Below are 14,183 nucleotides of genomic sequence, written 5' to 3' on the forward strand. Positions count from 1 at the left end.
ATGAAAAGACTTCGCCCTGAAAACTACACCGTGGGATGGCTTTGCGCTCTCCCGACCGAGCTTGACGCGGCGACGAAAATGTTTGATGAGCGGCATTGCGACATTCTACGAAAGCCCGATGATCCAAATTTATATACACTCGGTCGAATTCACAACCACAATGTTGTCATCGTGTGTCTGCCTGCTGGTCAGACGGGTGCGAGTTCAGCCGCAGCGGTTATGGGCCAGATGAGGTGCCAGTTTCCGTCAATACAGCACACGTTCTTGGTCGGCGTTGGAGGCGGTGTTCCGGGCGACGATGCGGCTGTAAGACTTGGAGATGTGGTCATTAGCCAGCCGCATATGGGACATGGTGGTGTCGTTCAATATGATTTCGGGAAGAGCACACCGAGCGGATTTATACGTACTGGGTTCGTCAATGCTCCGCCAACTATCCTTTTAAATGCTGTTAGCAAGCTACGAGCAAATATTCTGGAGCACCAGGTCCACATTTCAAAGAACTTATCCACCTTCAACCACTTGCGAGATAGCGCCGGACCCGATATCCTATTCGAGTCAATCTACGAGCATGTTGGAGCGGCTAGCTGTGACAGTTGCGACAAAGATCTGGTGATACATCGAACGCCGCGAAGCAGTGGGGAAATTGTAATCCATTACGGTACTATAGCCTCTGGTAACCAACTTATACGAGATGCGTCCACGAGAGATACGCTCAGCTCGGAGCTTGGAGGTGTTCTTTGCTTTGAAATGGAAGCGGCTGGATTTATGAGCATATTTCCAGGCCTTATAATTCGAGGCATCTGCGACTACGCAGACTCTCACAAGAACAAGAAGTGGCAGGCTTATGCGGCAGCAACGGCAGCTATAATGGCTAAGGAGATCCTTTCAATTCTACCCATAACTCAACTCCCCGCGGACAAAGAAGCGGATTTTGGATGTGGCAACCCGTTACAATTCTTAAATCTTTCGCAGAGGCCAGAGTGGCATTTGGCCCAAGATGGTAGCTCTACACACTAATGCTCCGAAGAGTTGTGGATTTGCTAACACATGGCGCTCAGGGACTTTACCTTATAATATTTTCGAACATATTTCTAATTACGAACCCAACTGTACCTACCGCAATTACTTGCGCAACAAATGCCCGGGTACTGCAACGTGGATACTAGGTAATAAGGAATTCTTGACGTGGAGAAAAAAGACCTCTGCATGTTTATGGCTGTCTGGTAAAAGTATGTATCCATACGTCTACAAGTCAGACGGCGAGACACTAACTACCGCGCTCTAGTTGGCTCTGGGAAAACTTTTGTGACGTATTTCCGCACCTTATGACCCGTTTGGCCAAACTTGTCATAATATTAATGTGATTTAGGACCACCGTTGTTGAGCATCTAATGGAAGCGTCTCAAAAAGGTGGTGATTTTGTGGCACATTTTTTCTTCAACCACTCAAGCAAATTCCGACTGAAAGCTATTCATCTATTTGAAAGCTATATTAAACAGATGCTCGGTTTTCTTGACAATGCGGGACATGTATGCCCTCACGAGCTAACGTATGTTGTGAAACGATTTTACGGCCCAAACAGGTGCCAACCCAGCTTTGCTGAGATTATAGAGATGATATTCATACCTCTGGGCGAATTCTTGAATCAGGTCACCCCAAGCGCAACATACATTGTGGACGGTCTCGACGAGTGTGAGTCAGTCGAGAGGCGACTGGTACTTAATACCTTACGAAACATGATGCAACAGCGCGATACGCAAAGAGTTTTAGTCTCCGGACGGGAAGACCTGGATGTGACAAACTTCATAGAAAACTCTATGACCTTGCGCATATCAAGAAAGGAAAATGAAGAAGACGTTCGGGAGTTTATTGAGTGGAAAATCGAGGCAAAGCTGCGGGAACGACAGCTCACAGAAAGTGAGTACGTCCTCCGGGACATCAAAAACAAACTGAATGAAAGGGCTGATCTCATGTGAGTGATTGCACCTATGGCAACCCTCGTTTTGATTGATATACTTATATTAAAGCAGGGTGTTATGGGTGAGTATGCAAATAGACGCTCTCTGGGACGAGTGTACTACGGATGACGATATTCAGACGGCCCTCGAAAATCTCCCTAGGAGTCTAGATGAGACTTACGCCCGCTGCCTACAAAGAATAGATAGGAGGCAAAGTCGCTTTGCCCAGACCATTTTGCGTTGGGTGGCCGCAACAATCACGCCGTTTCAAGTCGATCAGTTGAGAGAGGCACTTGCGATTAATCCCAACACAGGGTGCCTCGACAGAAACCGAATGCCGCCACGCCAAGAGATTGTAAAATGCTGTTGTAACCTAATCACTTCGAACTACGGTCAAATCCTCCTCGCACATCATTCCGTACGGCAGTTCTTAGAAACACGACTCCCTAGCGGCCGATTCACCTGGGCATCGTACAAGTTACACACTGCGCGGCTAGAACTTGGTGCGCTTTGCGTGAACCATCTTACGTCTGCTGACTACGGTCTCAATTTGCAGCATTGTAATTTGGGCGAATGCTCGCGAATTGCAATAGGTAAACCAACAATGAAGACACTGGTTGAAGGCCCCTTACCATCCTGGACTCGCCGCTTTTTATTAAGGCCTAAACCTGCGACTATGTTCCTACCTAGCAAAGCTTCGAGCCCTCCTTCTGACATGGAGCTTTCGTCGTTCTTCCATTATGCCAAAGCCCACTGGGCGCCACTCACTCGAAGTATTAGCAAAGCCTCTCCACACTGGGATAACTTCCGCAGGCTTGCCCTCGAGCCAAATTTGTCATGGCGGTTACATCCTTGGCCGCCTCTAGGAGAATCTCCTGATTCTCACTACTTTGGCTTGTTGGGGTGGGCAATAGTACATCATCATGTCCCTTTACTAGATCTCTTATTACGGATACAGGATTATAAGCCCAGGAACGCCATATTCAACATGCCATTTTATCAGTACAATAATCTTCCGGCCTTACATTTAGCGTCAAGAACCGGTAATGCTGAGATTATAAAGCGGCTACTTGAAGTATGTAATCCCAATAAGGCGGATAACAATCATCAAACAGCCCTCCATCACGCGGCAGAGACGGGCCGTGTAGATGCTTCGCTGCTATTAGTCCAGCGGCAAGTGAGCCTAAAAGCTCAAGATAACAGGGGCCGGACGGCTCTACATTCTGCGGCAGAAAGTGGTCATGTCAGAGTGGTGCAAACACTTATTGATGGAGGCGCGGACGTCAACCAGAGGGATAATATAAGACAGACCGCGCTGTTTCTCGCAGCCGGAAACGGCCATGAAACTGTTGTTCGGATGCTAGCTTACCGAGGCGCTGACATGAATATGGAAGACAACAATAGATGGACGCCGCTGTGCATAGCTGCGGATAACTTGCAGGACCAGACAACCCGGACGCTTATTGAGCTTGGCGAGGACATCAACATGGAAGATGGCGTCGGACGCAAAGTGCTTGATATTGTAGCGAGTAAGCTTTCTGGGGACGTGGGCTCGAAGCCCAACGCCAACCAGGCAGTGTTTCTGGCCGCGAAGCAAGGGCACGAGGCGGTTCTACAGGTGCTGCTCGCATGCGGCGTCGACATCAACGGCAAGGATTTTGATGGATGGACACCGTTAACACAGGCAGCTGCTAGTGGGGACGAAGTCATGGCTAAGCTGCTGCTCGAGAAGGGTGCCGACATAGAGGCTACCGACACAGAATATGGCTGGACGCCGCTGTCGTGGGCTCTCATAAAGGGAAAGGAAGCTGTCCTTAAATTGCTACTCGAGAAGGGCGCCGATATCGAGGCGTGTGCCGGGTGCCAACAGACGCCTCTATCGCAGGCGGCTCATACGGGGGACGATGTTAGAGCTAAGCTACTACTCGAGAATGGTGCCTACGCGGAGACGAAGGACCAGTTTCACCGAACACCTCTATCGCGAGCTGCCAAGGAGGGCAATAACACCGTGGCTAAGCTGCTCCTAGAGAAAGGCGCACACGTCGACGCTAAGGACTGTCATAACCGGACGCCGTTATCATTGGCAGCCGAGGGGGGGCATGAGACCGTAACTGAGCTGCTGGTCGAGAATGGCGCTAATATCGAGGCGAAGGATGGGAAATATGGCCAGACGCCGCTCTCCCTAGCCGCTATGAATGGCCACGAGGCCGTGACTAGGCTGCTACTCGAGAAGCGCGCTGACCTTAAGACTCGAGACACCTTTTATGAGCAGACACCGTTATCGTGGGCGGCCAAGGGGGGGCATGAGACCGTAACTGAGCTGCTGCTCGAGAATGGCGCTAATATCGAGGCGAAGGATGGGAAATATGGCCAGACGCCGCTCTCCCTTGCCGCTATGAATGGCCATGAGGCTGTGACTAGGCTGCTACTCGAGAAGGGCGCTGACTTTGAGACTCAAGACACCTTTTATGAGCAGACACCGTTATTGTGGGCGGCCAAGGGGGGGTACGAGGCTGTAGCTAAGCTGCTACTTGAAAACGGAGCATTCCTCGAAACTGAGGACGGGGCTGGCCGAACGCCGTTATCTTGGGCTGCCCAAGGGGGGCACGAGGCCGTGGTCAAACTGCTTCTTGACAAGGATTGCGACGTCCAGGCTCATGATGATAACGGGAGAACGCCACAATCGTGGGCCTGTAAAGGGGGACACTATGCCATTTCCAGGCTGCTGCATATGCCTTGATCTCCATTTCCCGACACTCTTTTCGTTGGTGGCGCAGTTCTATTCGTAACGAAGCAGTGCTGTTCCCCTCTCCGAGTCATAGCCGGGCTATCCCACATTCCCAACGTCTCTGATTAGCATTGGCCTTACCGTTTCTATGTTTAATAGCTTTGGCAGAGGTGTACTCGAGTGGTACGAGTTTATTAATGGCTGCCATTTGCCGGCCCGGCCTGACAGAGCACTGGTCAAGTGCGAGGCCGTTGGCCTAAATTTGCCGTCATGCGTGTATCCGTGGAGAGTGTCACACAAACGCAGTATGTGTGGTAGTCACGGGCATCTATCATATTTACCAGGATATGCCAAAGTTTGAGTCCTGAGTTGAACGCATCTTGTTACATGGAAGAAGCCCAACAGATCGTGAAGCCTAATAAAGGGGCTTCACCGATAAAGGAACCTATTAGTTACGCAGCTGGAACACGTGCCCGGGTAAGAGCCCTAGGCCTAGGCGTTCCTTTCATGTATATAAAGCAGTTACCTTTCTCTTCCTTCCTCTTAGCAACTCAGGACCTTTAATATCCTACGAGATTATTATTGAATTGAGCCCCTTTTGCTCCAAGCCTTCATATTGAACCCTTGTCACACATCTCAAGCGATGAATGAGTCCGGTTGCATTGACTATTCTATTACGCCTAGACGCTTCAGTAGCGTTGTTACTATTCCGGAGTCGTAACCATCATGGATTCTGGAACTAGCTCTACAACAGTATACAATAACTAAGTCTCGCGTCGAATGGGTATCAACTATCGGTAAAGGAGAGAGGCAAAAGCATCTATGTACATGTGTAGCACAGTCTCGCCATGGGGTATCAACTTTCAATCTGATGTAAAACAGTATTTCTTCTTGTCAAGACGCCAACTCATGTGCCGGTGGCTCATTCGCGGGCTTCTCAGCAGCGCGAGAAGGAGTCCCCGGCATCTCATGAACTATCCCGGGATCTGGGTCGGCAGCATTGTGTGCTGGTCCTGGCAGGCTATCGGCATGTAGCTGGGCTTTCTCGTAAGTCTGATCTTGGCTCTTTGTCTTGCTGCCTGCCGAACGTCTGCGCAGGAAGATGATGGAACCTAGGACGAGGGCTAATACTACAATAGGACCTATAACCGCCCCGGCTATCCAGGCTTTACTGGCTATAACAAGTGTTTTATTAGCTTCCATCCTCTAGACTGGGGAGCAGGTACAGCTTGAACCTGCCTGAGGAGGCTCCGACAGGTGTTCCCACTGCAGAAGAGCTTGCAGTTGGTGACGGAGTGGACGAAGACGTTGCCGTGCTTGATGTTGAGTTTCCCGTGGGAACCATGTAAACGATGGTCGATTCAGACCCGTCAGTTAGGACAAATATGCCCGTGGTAACGGAGTACTCGATATGGCAGAATGCTAGAAATGGTCCCAAACGCGGTATTCTTTTACTCCCGCCCCCGTTGGTATTTTGCTTAATACAAGAAAGGCAATTCTCGTATGCAGTCCGAAAGGGCGAGTTGGGTTCGCAGAGTTCGGAGGTCTTCCCCGTCTGTTGGGCTATGACATAGACCGAATCTTCAGAGCAACAATAATGGTTAGCCAGTCGAGATTGTTGAGTAAAAGCTGGGTGCGTATAGTACTATGAGCTTACTGCATGTGTCATAGCATACGGAAGGAACTGAAATATCATCTTGGCTCTGACGGCTGCTCAGCAGCCGAGTCGTAGTCATGATGGCGTGCGTGACGGGAGTGATGGTGCCAAGCTCATTCGAGAAAACAGCATTCTTTGAGAACTTGGAACACAGAAAGATGCCCTTCCTCTTGGCTACCCCGCTTCGTGTAACGTTGTGAGATTTCCTTTTGGCTTCTAAGACATGCTTGTTTTCAAGCATCATGAGAGGCTCGCGAGCTTGTGGAGACGTCCTCGTGCCATGTACTCCCTGCAAATCATGGATGACTGAAGCAGTACTCCGTACGCAGGCCTAATAACGGGAGACCTGAAAGGTGGTGAGATGATGTTCAATGTTTGTAGCGACCGTCCCCGTTTGCCGGGCGAGCCCATTGCGCGCATTATTCAATCTAAGATGGTTATCAATACTAAAGAGCGGCACATGAAATTATGCCAACACTTAACAGGCTTAATATCATCACACGGTACTTTAGCTGCAGGGATTATGCTGAACGCTGAGAAATGGGCCTTCAAGCAGCCCGAGGAGAGTCGATGGACAAAAAGGGACAAGTGTTACACGGTAAAGGCCAAACAGTAATATAGCCCAATAAAAGCGAATGGTATGAAGAACCAAAGTCATTAATGGCCAAGAGTCCTGATAGAGCCGATGAAAACATTCATCTCGAAAATCTCCTGATTGTACTTGCTGATGTATTCGATCAAAACATCACAATTAAGAAGCACATCTGCAGTACCTGGTACATATCCGGGACCATTTTGTCATACACGTAATATATTTATCACCGTAAGAGCGATACTGCCCTTCTCACGGCTTGCCAGGCTTGAACTCTAGTAAAGAACCCCAATACTGCCAGAAATCTTCCACATCCACCAGTCTTGGCCATCACACAATGCGGATGTCAAGTTTTACCTCGGCTAATAATTGCCCATCATTTCAGTATATTGCGAGAAGGCAGTCCCTGCGCCATGTACGGGATAGCTTACATTGCAAATGGAGTTTAGACACTCATATGGCGGACAACAGTCATCATCCCACAAGCCTCCACATCGAGTCCCCTAAATTTTATTAGCATGTGGTATCAATGATGGCTGTTTCGAAAATCGCGGAACCTACATGCGGTATACAATCGCTCGCTCCTGGTCTCGCAAATGCCACGGTAGCCATAACAGCTAAATATAAAAGGTCGAACTTCATGGCTGTTTGTATGAATTTGATACCAAATCTTTTGATAAGTTATTCAAAGATGGGTTGGCGGCAGAGAAACGTGAGAAGATGCAGAACGGAGTGAAAAGCTGGGTTTTATACAGGATGTCGGCGCCAAGAACTAGCTGAACAGTATGTAGTTTTCAAAATACCACTCTTGCCATGTGGGGTGACTAAATCATTGCTGTACAGGGAAACATCATGGAACCATGTTCATAATACTACACGTGTTGCGGTAGCGTTATCTTTGAGCTCCCTTTATGTCTAATTAGTAAGGAATATCCCGCCATGCCGAGATTTGATAACCACATATCTTATAAAGCCAGGGCCCTTTCGATAGTACCTGCGTCGGATACTCGCTTCATACACGGGGGGGTGGTAGACGTACAGCAGACTGAGTCTTCTCGCAAAAGCGCTGGGCGAATAGCTGAAACATAGTATCCAGCGATGAATTCGGATACACCATCGGAGTTTAAAGGGCCTGCTGACCCGCTTCAGGATCCAGCACCTCCTTTCAACCAGCCGCATATGGGTCCCACGATATCTGGTATAAACATGTATCCATCTCTGAACAACCACATTGCCTACAAGCTTTCTGGTACCAATGAGTTATGAGACTTGCAGGTTTCACATAGAAGAGAAACAGAATGGTGTGACAACCAGGCAGCTGGCCTCATTTAATCCGGTACATTCGATGAAAGGCTTACAGGATAGCCCTGAGTCCAGCTCCCAAAGCTCTGCTTATACGTGGCATAGCCCGTTGAGCGGATTGCCATTTAGCTACCAAACACAAGACCTTCCATTTTATGTCTCTCCTTAACTCTGGCCTCGATGAAATATGGCAACCAGCTTAACATTATGACCTCCCACTGAAGCCACTACTGTTGTTGTCGCCGAAACACGCCTTCATATGTCTTGAACTGACTAAAACCCCAATGCATCATCTATCTGATGTATAATGTATTTCTCACGACTAACCTTAGAGTACAGGATGCAACACTTGCGTTTCAACACCGTTCCGACTATAACAAGCAGCGGTATGGGCAGGCTAGGCTAGGGCAAGGGTCTTTTGCGTCACCGAAGCAGGAACCTACCAAAAAAGAAGGAGCTGGATCCATCTCAGCGATAAGGGGGACAAGGCGGGAATGATTGTCCAAATAAGCTTGGCGGAGAGGCGACAGCCGGAGCGGCCGCGGGGAAAACCGGACGACGGAGGACATGGTCTGTAGCACGTTGTGGACGGTTTGTTACGCAGGTGGAATTGGCAAAAGGAGACGTTGGCGGTCGCACATTGCAGTCTGCAGTCTATAGACTGATGTATGTCTCCGGATAAGGAGGCGGCAGCTTTCCTGCGGCTCGGAGCGCACGACGTGCACTCCGAGGGTTGTCGTCTTTCCAGACGTGGATCAAATTGACGACGTAATAAACATACAAATGAGAGAGTGAAATTGCGACGGCAATAGTCGGTAGTTGACGGGGAGATAAAAAGCAACAGCCAATATCTGCTCTGATATGCAAGGCGCCGTTTACGGAATATGGGTCACAATACCAGACTCCACGGAACCTGAACCATTTGGGGGAAAGCTTAGATCCTTTCAAACCTTGTCTCAAGTTTGGTCTCGGTCAATCTTGCACTCGTATAGGTGAGATGGGCTGACTGAGTGTGTAACTGACGAGACACGACGACACCTTGGGCAGTCCATATTTCAAATCCAGGAATTCCATGTGACCTTCAAGCGCCCTTGCGTGGAATCTCCTCGCCACTAAAATATTCCACAACAAGAACGGATTCACTTCTCATGGAGACTAATACGAATATTGGTGCACACTCCCACAAGTCTTGTGCCAGGGAACCGCCGGTGGGAAAGAGTGGTGTTTATGCGAAACCTCATCTGTCAGCACCACTGAAACTGTGACTTTGACTGGTATCAGGACCGCTGGCATTCGCAGGCGATGAATTCGGCTATGAAAACCGCATTTTTTACTTCCTTGCCGACCGTGGCGGCAAGTCCATGCTCCTGCCGGTCGTGTGGTATAAAAGCATCGGGGAATCCTGTCAGGAAACCCTCGAATGATTGTGAGCAAAACAATCGCAAGGTGTCATCACCTCACACTGCACTCATCGCATCAGTCTTCCTGTCCCATTACATATGTGGCAAGTATCGCACATTGGTTGAGGAGTCCCATAACGGCCCCAATAGGCTCGACGTTGTTCACAAGCCGCCGTATGTCGCTGTTCGCAAAGGTTTGGGCGACCACCACAGTAGGTACAGGAGAATTCCACAGTTTCTCTGACTGTAGCCTCGTACTCGCCACTTCCTCTGCAAATCTCGCAATGTGGATTCGGTCGCGAGTAACCACGGCTCGTCGTAGAATCGCGGCTGGACCCGTTGGAGCTACGTGAACCTGGCATGTAGACCTTGCGTAACTGCTAATATTAGCCATGTTCGTTTATTTCGGCAATTAACGTAGAAAAGACGGGGGAGAAACGGCTCGTACAATATTTCCAAGAGCAACACTATCGAGGACAGAGTGCCGCCGTTGCTGGGCGACTTACTTTGGGAGGGTGGATGAAATCACTGGGAAATATGTCAAGACAATATATCCTTGGTAGCACTGGGAAGCATAAACAACGATAGTGTATGTCAAAGAGGCTTAAAGCTAGTAGTCGACGAAGTGAGGGTGCTCCAGGCTCATTCTGTCCCTTTATATCCCGTCTTGGCCCAGTAAAAGCCCCAACCATCAGTCCCAGGCTGTTACACGGAGGTCACGTAGCAATGGAGGCACGTGCCGTCCCTTGAATATTTTATTTTGCCCTCCCGGGGGCTGCTGGCGGCGACATCTCGCCATGTTGCTTATGGTGTCAAGGGCCTCACGGCTTTCAACACTAAAACGGCAAGATGGTGATAATCCACAAAGATATGTACCGACACTACAGTTCAAGCTAATAATAGTAATTCAAGGTCATTTAGACCAACTCAATTTTTAACTGCATGAGAAATGTGATTCTGGTGGCACACTTGGGGACTATTATTAACTTATTAACGAAGCAAAGATGCATTCCATCTCTTTCCCGTTTTGCTTAATAAGGCTCATCGACCCCTCGAGGCCTTGAGAAAAGCAAAACCTATGATGCCAAAGCGGATTATTACTGGATATGACGTCGTTTCCAAGCCCCTCTATAAGCCCATGTCACAAATGCCTACCCTGTTGCGAAGAATGATCTCGAGGTGCGCAAACACTCCTTCCCTCCCGCTATACATCTCGTTTCTATACGTACATTACTCCAGTGATGTGAGCGCACTCCAGTGTACTGGGCTTTTGCTTTTGCAGCATTTGGTCCCGCTGCCCAGACTGTCTCTGGATAGTCTTCTTCGTCATGAAGTACATGAAGGCCAAGAATCTCTCCCCTGCGCCAGTTGTTTCTATGATGCCTCTTGCCATGTGTTTTTTACCTAGCCGCCCCACTCTTTTTTGATTCCGCCTCTATCATCTATCCGTTATGAATTACTGACGAGTCCCATATGACAATTGGTAATGTCCTGTAGTATCAGATGGGCAGGTACAGCTCTTTGGCTCGAGGGCATGTCATCGAGAATACTCCCACTGGGATCCAAAGCAGTCCTCTTTAAATTTATAAATTTCACCATTACAAATAATCAAGACACCTTGGGCAGCAGGGACAAGCTCCTCTGTTGACCTTGACTTCCCGGACATGGCCTTCTCCGAGGGCATGCCTACCAACCCGGTGTTCCAGACAAAAGGCCGCTGCATGACAAGCACGTATACTAGAAATGTCGGTGAAATTATTCCACAGTTTCTATTCAGTCAAGCCTTGATTCAATCCACGAACAATAATAGGGCGTGCAACAAGTTTTGGTCCTGGCGGTGCTACTACACACGTACAGTCGAGATGGAAAACTTCCCGCGGACTCGAGTAATTTCCCTGGAAAACACGATCGTAAATTGGCCATATCTGGGGGATATATCTGGAAGTGATATCTACCGCTCATGGTGGTTCAAGACGTCTTGATATCACATCGTGGTCTCAGACGAGTCCCTCTTACCTCAATAATACGGTCACAAAATAGGGGCCAAGGGGCAGAAGAGACCCCAATTTCATGGCCTCAGTTAGCATCGCGACGTTGACAGAGATTTACGTATCTCATGACGTACCGTTCATCAGGTGGTGCCTTCATGATGTAGACAATTCACCTAGCCGAAGGTTGAGAAAATACATTCCTAGTTTGCCGGCGTAATGATGAAACTCTACCTCTGATCAAGTTCGCTGACACCAATAATGTCATTGATCTCTTCGAATAGCGGTTGCAACTGCATGTTTGAAGAATCCAGCCTTCTCAAGGTCGTGCTATGGTGTAAACGCAACGTCCGTCACTATACGGTATGAGGGTATACTCGAGCAACGTACCCGACACTACTGCATGATAATCAACATTCATATCTTGCTACACGGTTTATTAGAGACTGCTTACCACGTGAACGACTTTGTGTCTAGCTCATATTGTCCCGTCAATAAGGTAGACCGAATAAACTCCAGTATCATGTGCCTCCAAGACGGCAGGTTCCCGCGCTCCGTCGTACCATATTTATCTCCCGTATCGAGACAAATTCTGCTTCCAGGGTCCATGTTGGCATGTTCCCTGGCCAAATGTCTCCACAGACAAACATGCCAAGGTACTTCAGAGTACTTCAGACCCGAGGTGTTCTCATTTCCGCCAACCAAGGGAGTACTCGGCCGGGAATGCCATTGCCCAACAACACCCTGATGGGGAAAACCAGATACGGGCCTTTTCCAACAAATGCGACATCATATCTTGGCCAGGCATGCTGGCCCGCTGCTCTCATGTTTCACGCTGCCAGGCACTGCCTCCCCCAGGCAACACATCCTGATAATTCGTCCGGGTATACTACAGGATCCCGCTATACCAGGCGCGCTTTACGATTCCACATATTGAATGGGGTGTATTCAATGCCGTAGGCGGCATACAATCCCACTTTAGAAATCCCTGCAAGCACCAGCCCCCTTAATACCGCCGCGGTTGCCGTTGCAAGAGTTACATTCGCTTACGACAATATCTGCCCTCAAGCCGGGGCAGCCCGTCTATTGTCATTGCATCGTCCGCCGACGGATGGGTTCGAAATTGCTTGAGATGGGAAGCAAATCTGCGCCTTCCAATATAGCACAGCACACAGCGAGTCCTGGGCGGCTGTACAGTCGAATACCAGCGGTACAACTTGAAATAATCCAATAGTCTAAAAGGCGAAGTCATGTCTGATTATTATTATTACGACACCAAAGCCTTACACATGCAGGATGAGGCAGTTCCATTTTCCTTTCAACCCCGTATTATTCATCCTCACACTATAGAATACCAGTCATTCGAACTACACTACACTACTTTACAAGAGGAGACCAAAGGCAGCCAGGACAAGGGCACCAGCAGCCTGCAGAGAAGCGGCACCAGCAGTAACAGGCGGCTGGGCAGGGGTAGTCCCGTTGTTGTTATTAACAGGCTTATCACCAGAGGTAAGGACGTAGCAGCCATCAACGACGGTGCAAGTCTGCCCGCTGGGATACTGATGAGCCGGGTTGCAGCTATACCGGCCCTGGCTATCAGTCGAGCCGGGAGCAGGGCAGGCCGCACCCGAGGGCTGGGGAGGCTGGACGGCACTGGTGGTGGGAGCAGGCCCGTTGTCGACAGGCTTGCCGTCGGAGCCGCAGAGGAAGTAGCAGCCCTGGATGGCAACGCAGCTCTGGCCGTTGGGGTACTGGTGGGCAGGGTTGCAGCTATATCGGCCCTGGCTGTCTGTCGATCCGGGGGCAGGGCAGGCGGCGGCAGTCTCGGTGGGAGCAGGAGCATTATCAACGGGCTTGCCGTCGGAGCCGCAGAGGAAGTAGCAGCCCTGGATGGCAACACAGCTCTGGCCGTTGGGGTACTGGTGGGCAGGGTTGCAGCTATACCGGCCCTGGCTGTCGGTTGAGCCCGGGGCAGGGCAAGCGGCAGCAGTCTCGCTAGGCTTAGCAGGGCTGTTGATGACGGGCTTTCCATCGGGGCCGAGGAGGAAGAGGCAGCCGTCGACTTGGCCGCAGGTCTGGCCGTTGGGATACTGGTGGGCCGGGTTGCAGCTATACCGTCCCTTGCTATCAGTCGAGCCGGGAGCAGGGCAGGCGGCAGCAGTCTCGGTAGGCTGGGCAGCAGTGGTAGGGCTGTTGTTGACAGGCTTGCCATCAGGGCCGAAGAGGTAGGGGCACCCGTCGTCGATTTCGCAAGTCTGGCCGTTGGGATACTGGTGAGCCGGGTTGCAGCTATAACGGCCCTCGCTATCAGTCGAGCCGGCAGCAGGGCAGGCGGCAGCAGTCTCGCTGGGCTGGGCTGGGCTGTTGTTCACGGGCTTTCCATCAGAGCCGACGAGGAAGGGGCACCCGTCGACGACGGCGCAAGTCTGGCCGTTGGGATACTGATGAGCCAGGTTGCAGCTATAGCGGCCCTGGCTATCAGTCGAGCCGGCGGCTGGGCAGTCGGCGGCGGCCACGGCGGTGGCGCCAACAAGAGTTGCGATGAACGAGGCCTTCAT

At 50.2% G+C, this 14,183-nt stretch overlaps 3 protein-coding genes across 3 annotated transcripts; 2 read left to right on the forward strand and 1 right to left on the reverse strand.

The window, feature by feature from the left end:
- G6M90_00g103830 (uncharacterized protein) lies at positions 1-1,976 on the forward strand (the record flags this gene model as incomplete). Its single annotated transcript, XM_014690483.1, has 4 exons — positions 1-1,000; positions 1,059-1,229; positions 1,286-1,310; positions 1,370-1,976. The coding sequence occupies 4 exons, from the start codon at positions 1-3 to the stop codon at positions 1,974-1,976; spliced, it is 1,803 nt and encodes a 600-aa protein (XP_014545969.1).
- A 970-nt stretch (positions 1,977-2,946) lies between these two features.
- ANKRD50_6 (Ankyrin repeat domain-containing protein 50) lies at positions 2,947-4,698 on the forward strand (the record flags this gene model as incomplete). The annotated part of the gene is made up of 1 exon (XM_014690482.1): positions 2,947-4,698. The coding sequence occupies one exon, from the start codon at positions 2,947-2,949 to the stop codon at positions 4,696-4,698; it is 1,752 nt and encodes a 583-aa protein (XP_014545968.1).
- Positions 4,699-13,007: 8,309 nt separating this feature from the next.
- On the reverse strand, positions 13,008-14,183 carry VLP4 (Vacuole-localized protein 4; the record flags this gene model as incomplete). The annotated part of the gene is made up of 1 exon (XM_014690481.1): positions 13,008-14,183. One exon carries the CDS (start codon positions 14,181-14,183, stop codon positions 13,008-13,010), a length of 1,176 nt encoding a protein of 391 aa, XP_014545967.1.

The sequence above is a fragment of the Metarhizium brunneum genome, chromosome 6, assembly GCF_013426205.1.
Source record: "Metarhizium brunneum chromosome 6, complete sequence".
In the NCBI taxonomy this organism is placed as follows: Eukaryota; Fungi; Ascomycota; class Sordariomycetes; order Hypocreales; family Clavicipitaceae; genus Metarhizium; species Metarhizium brunneum.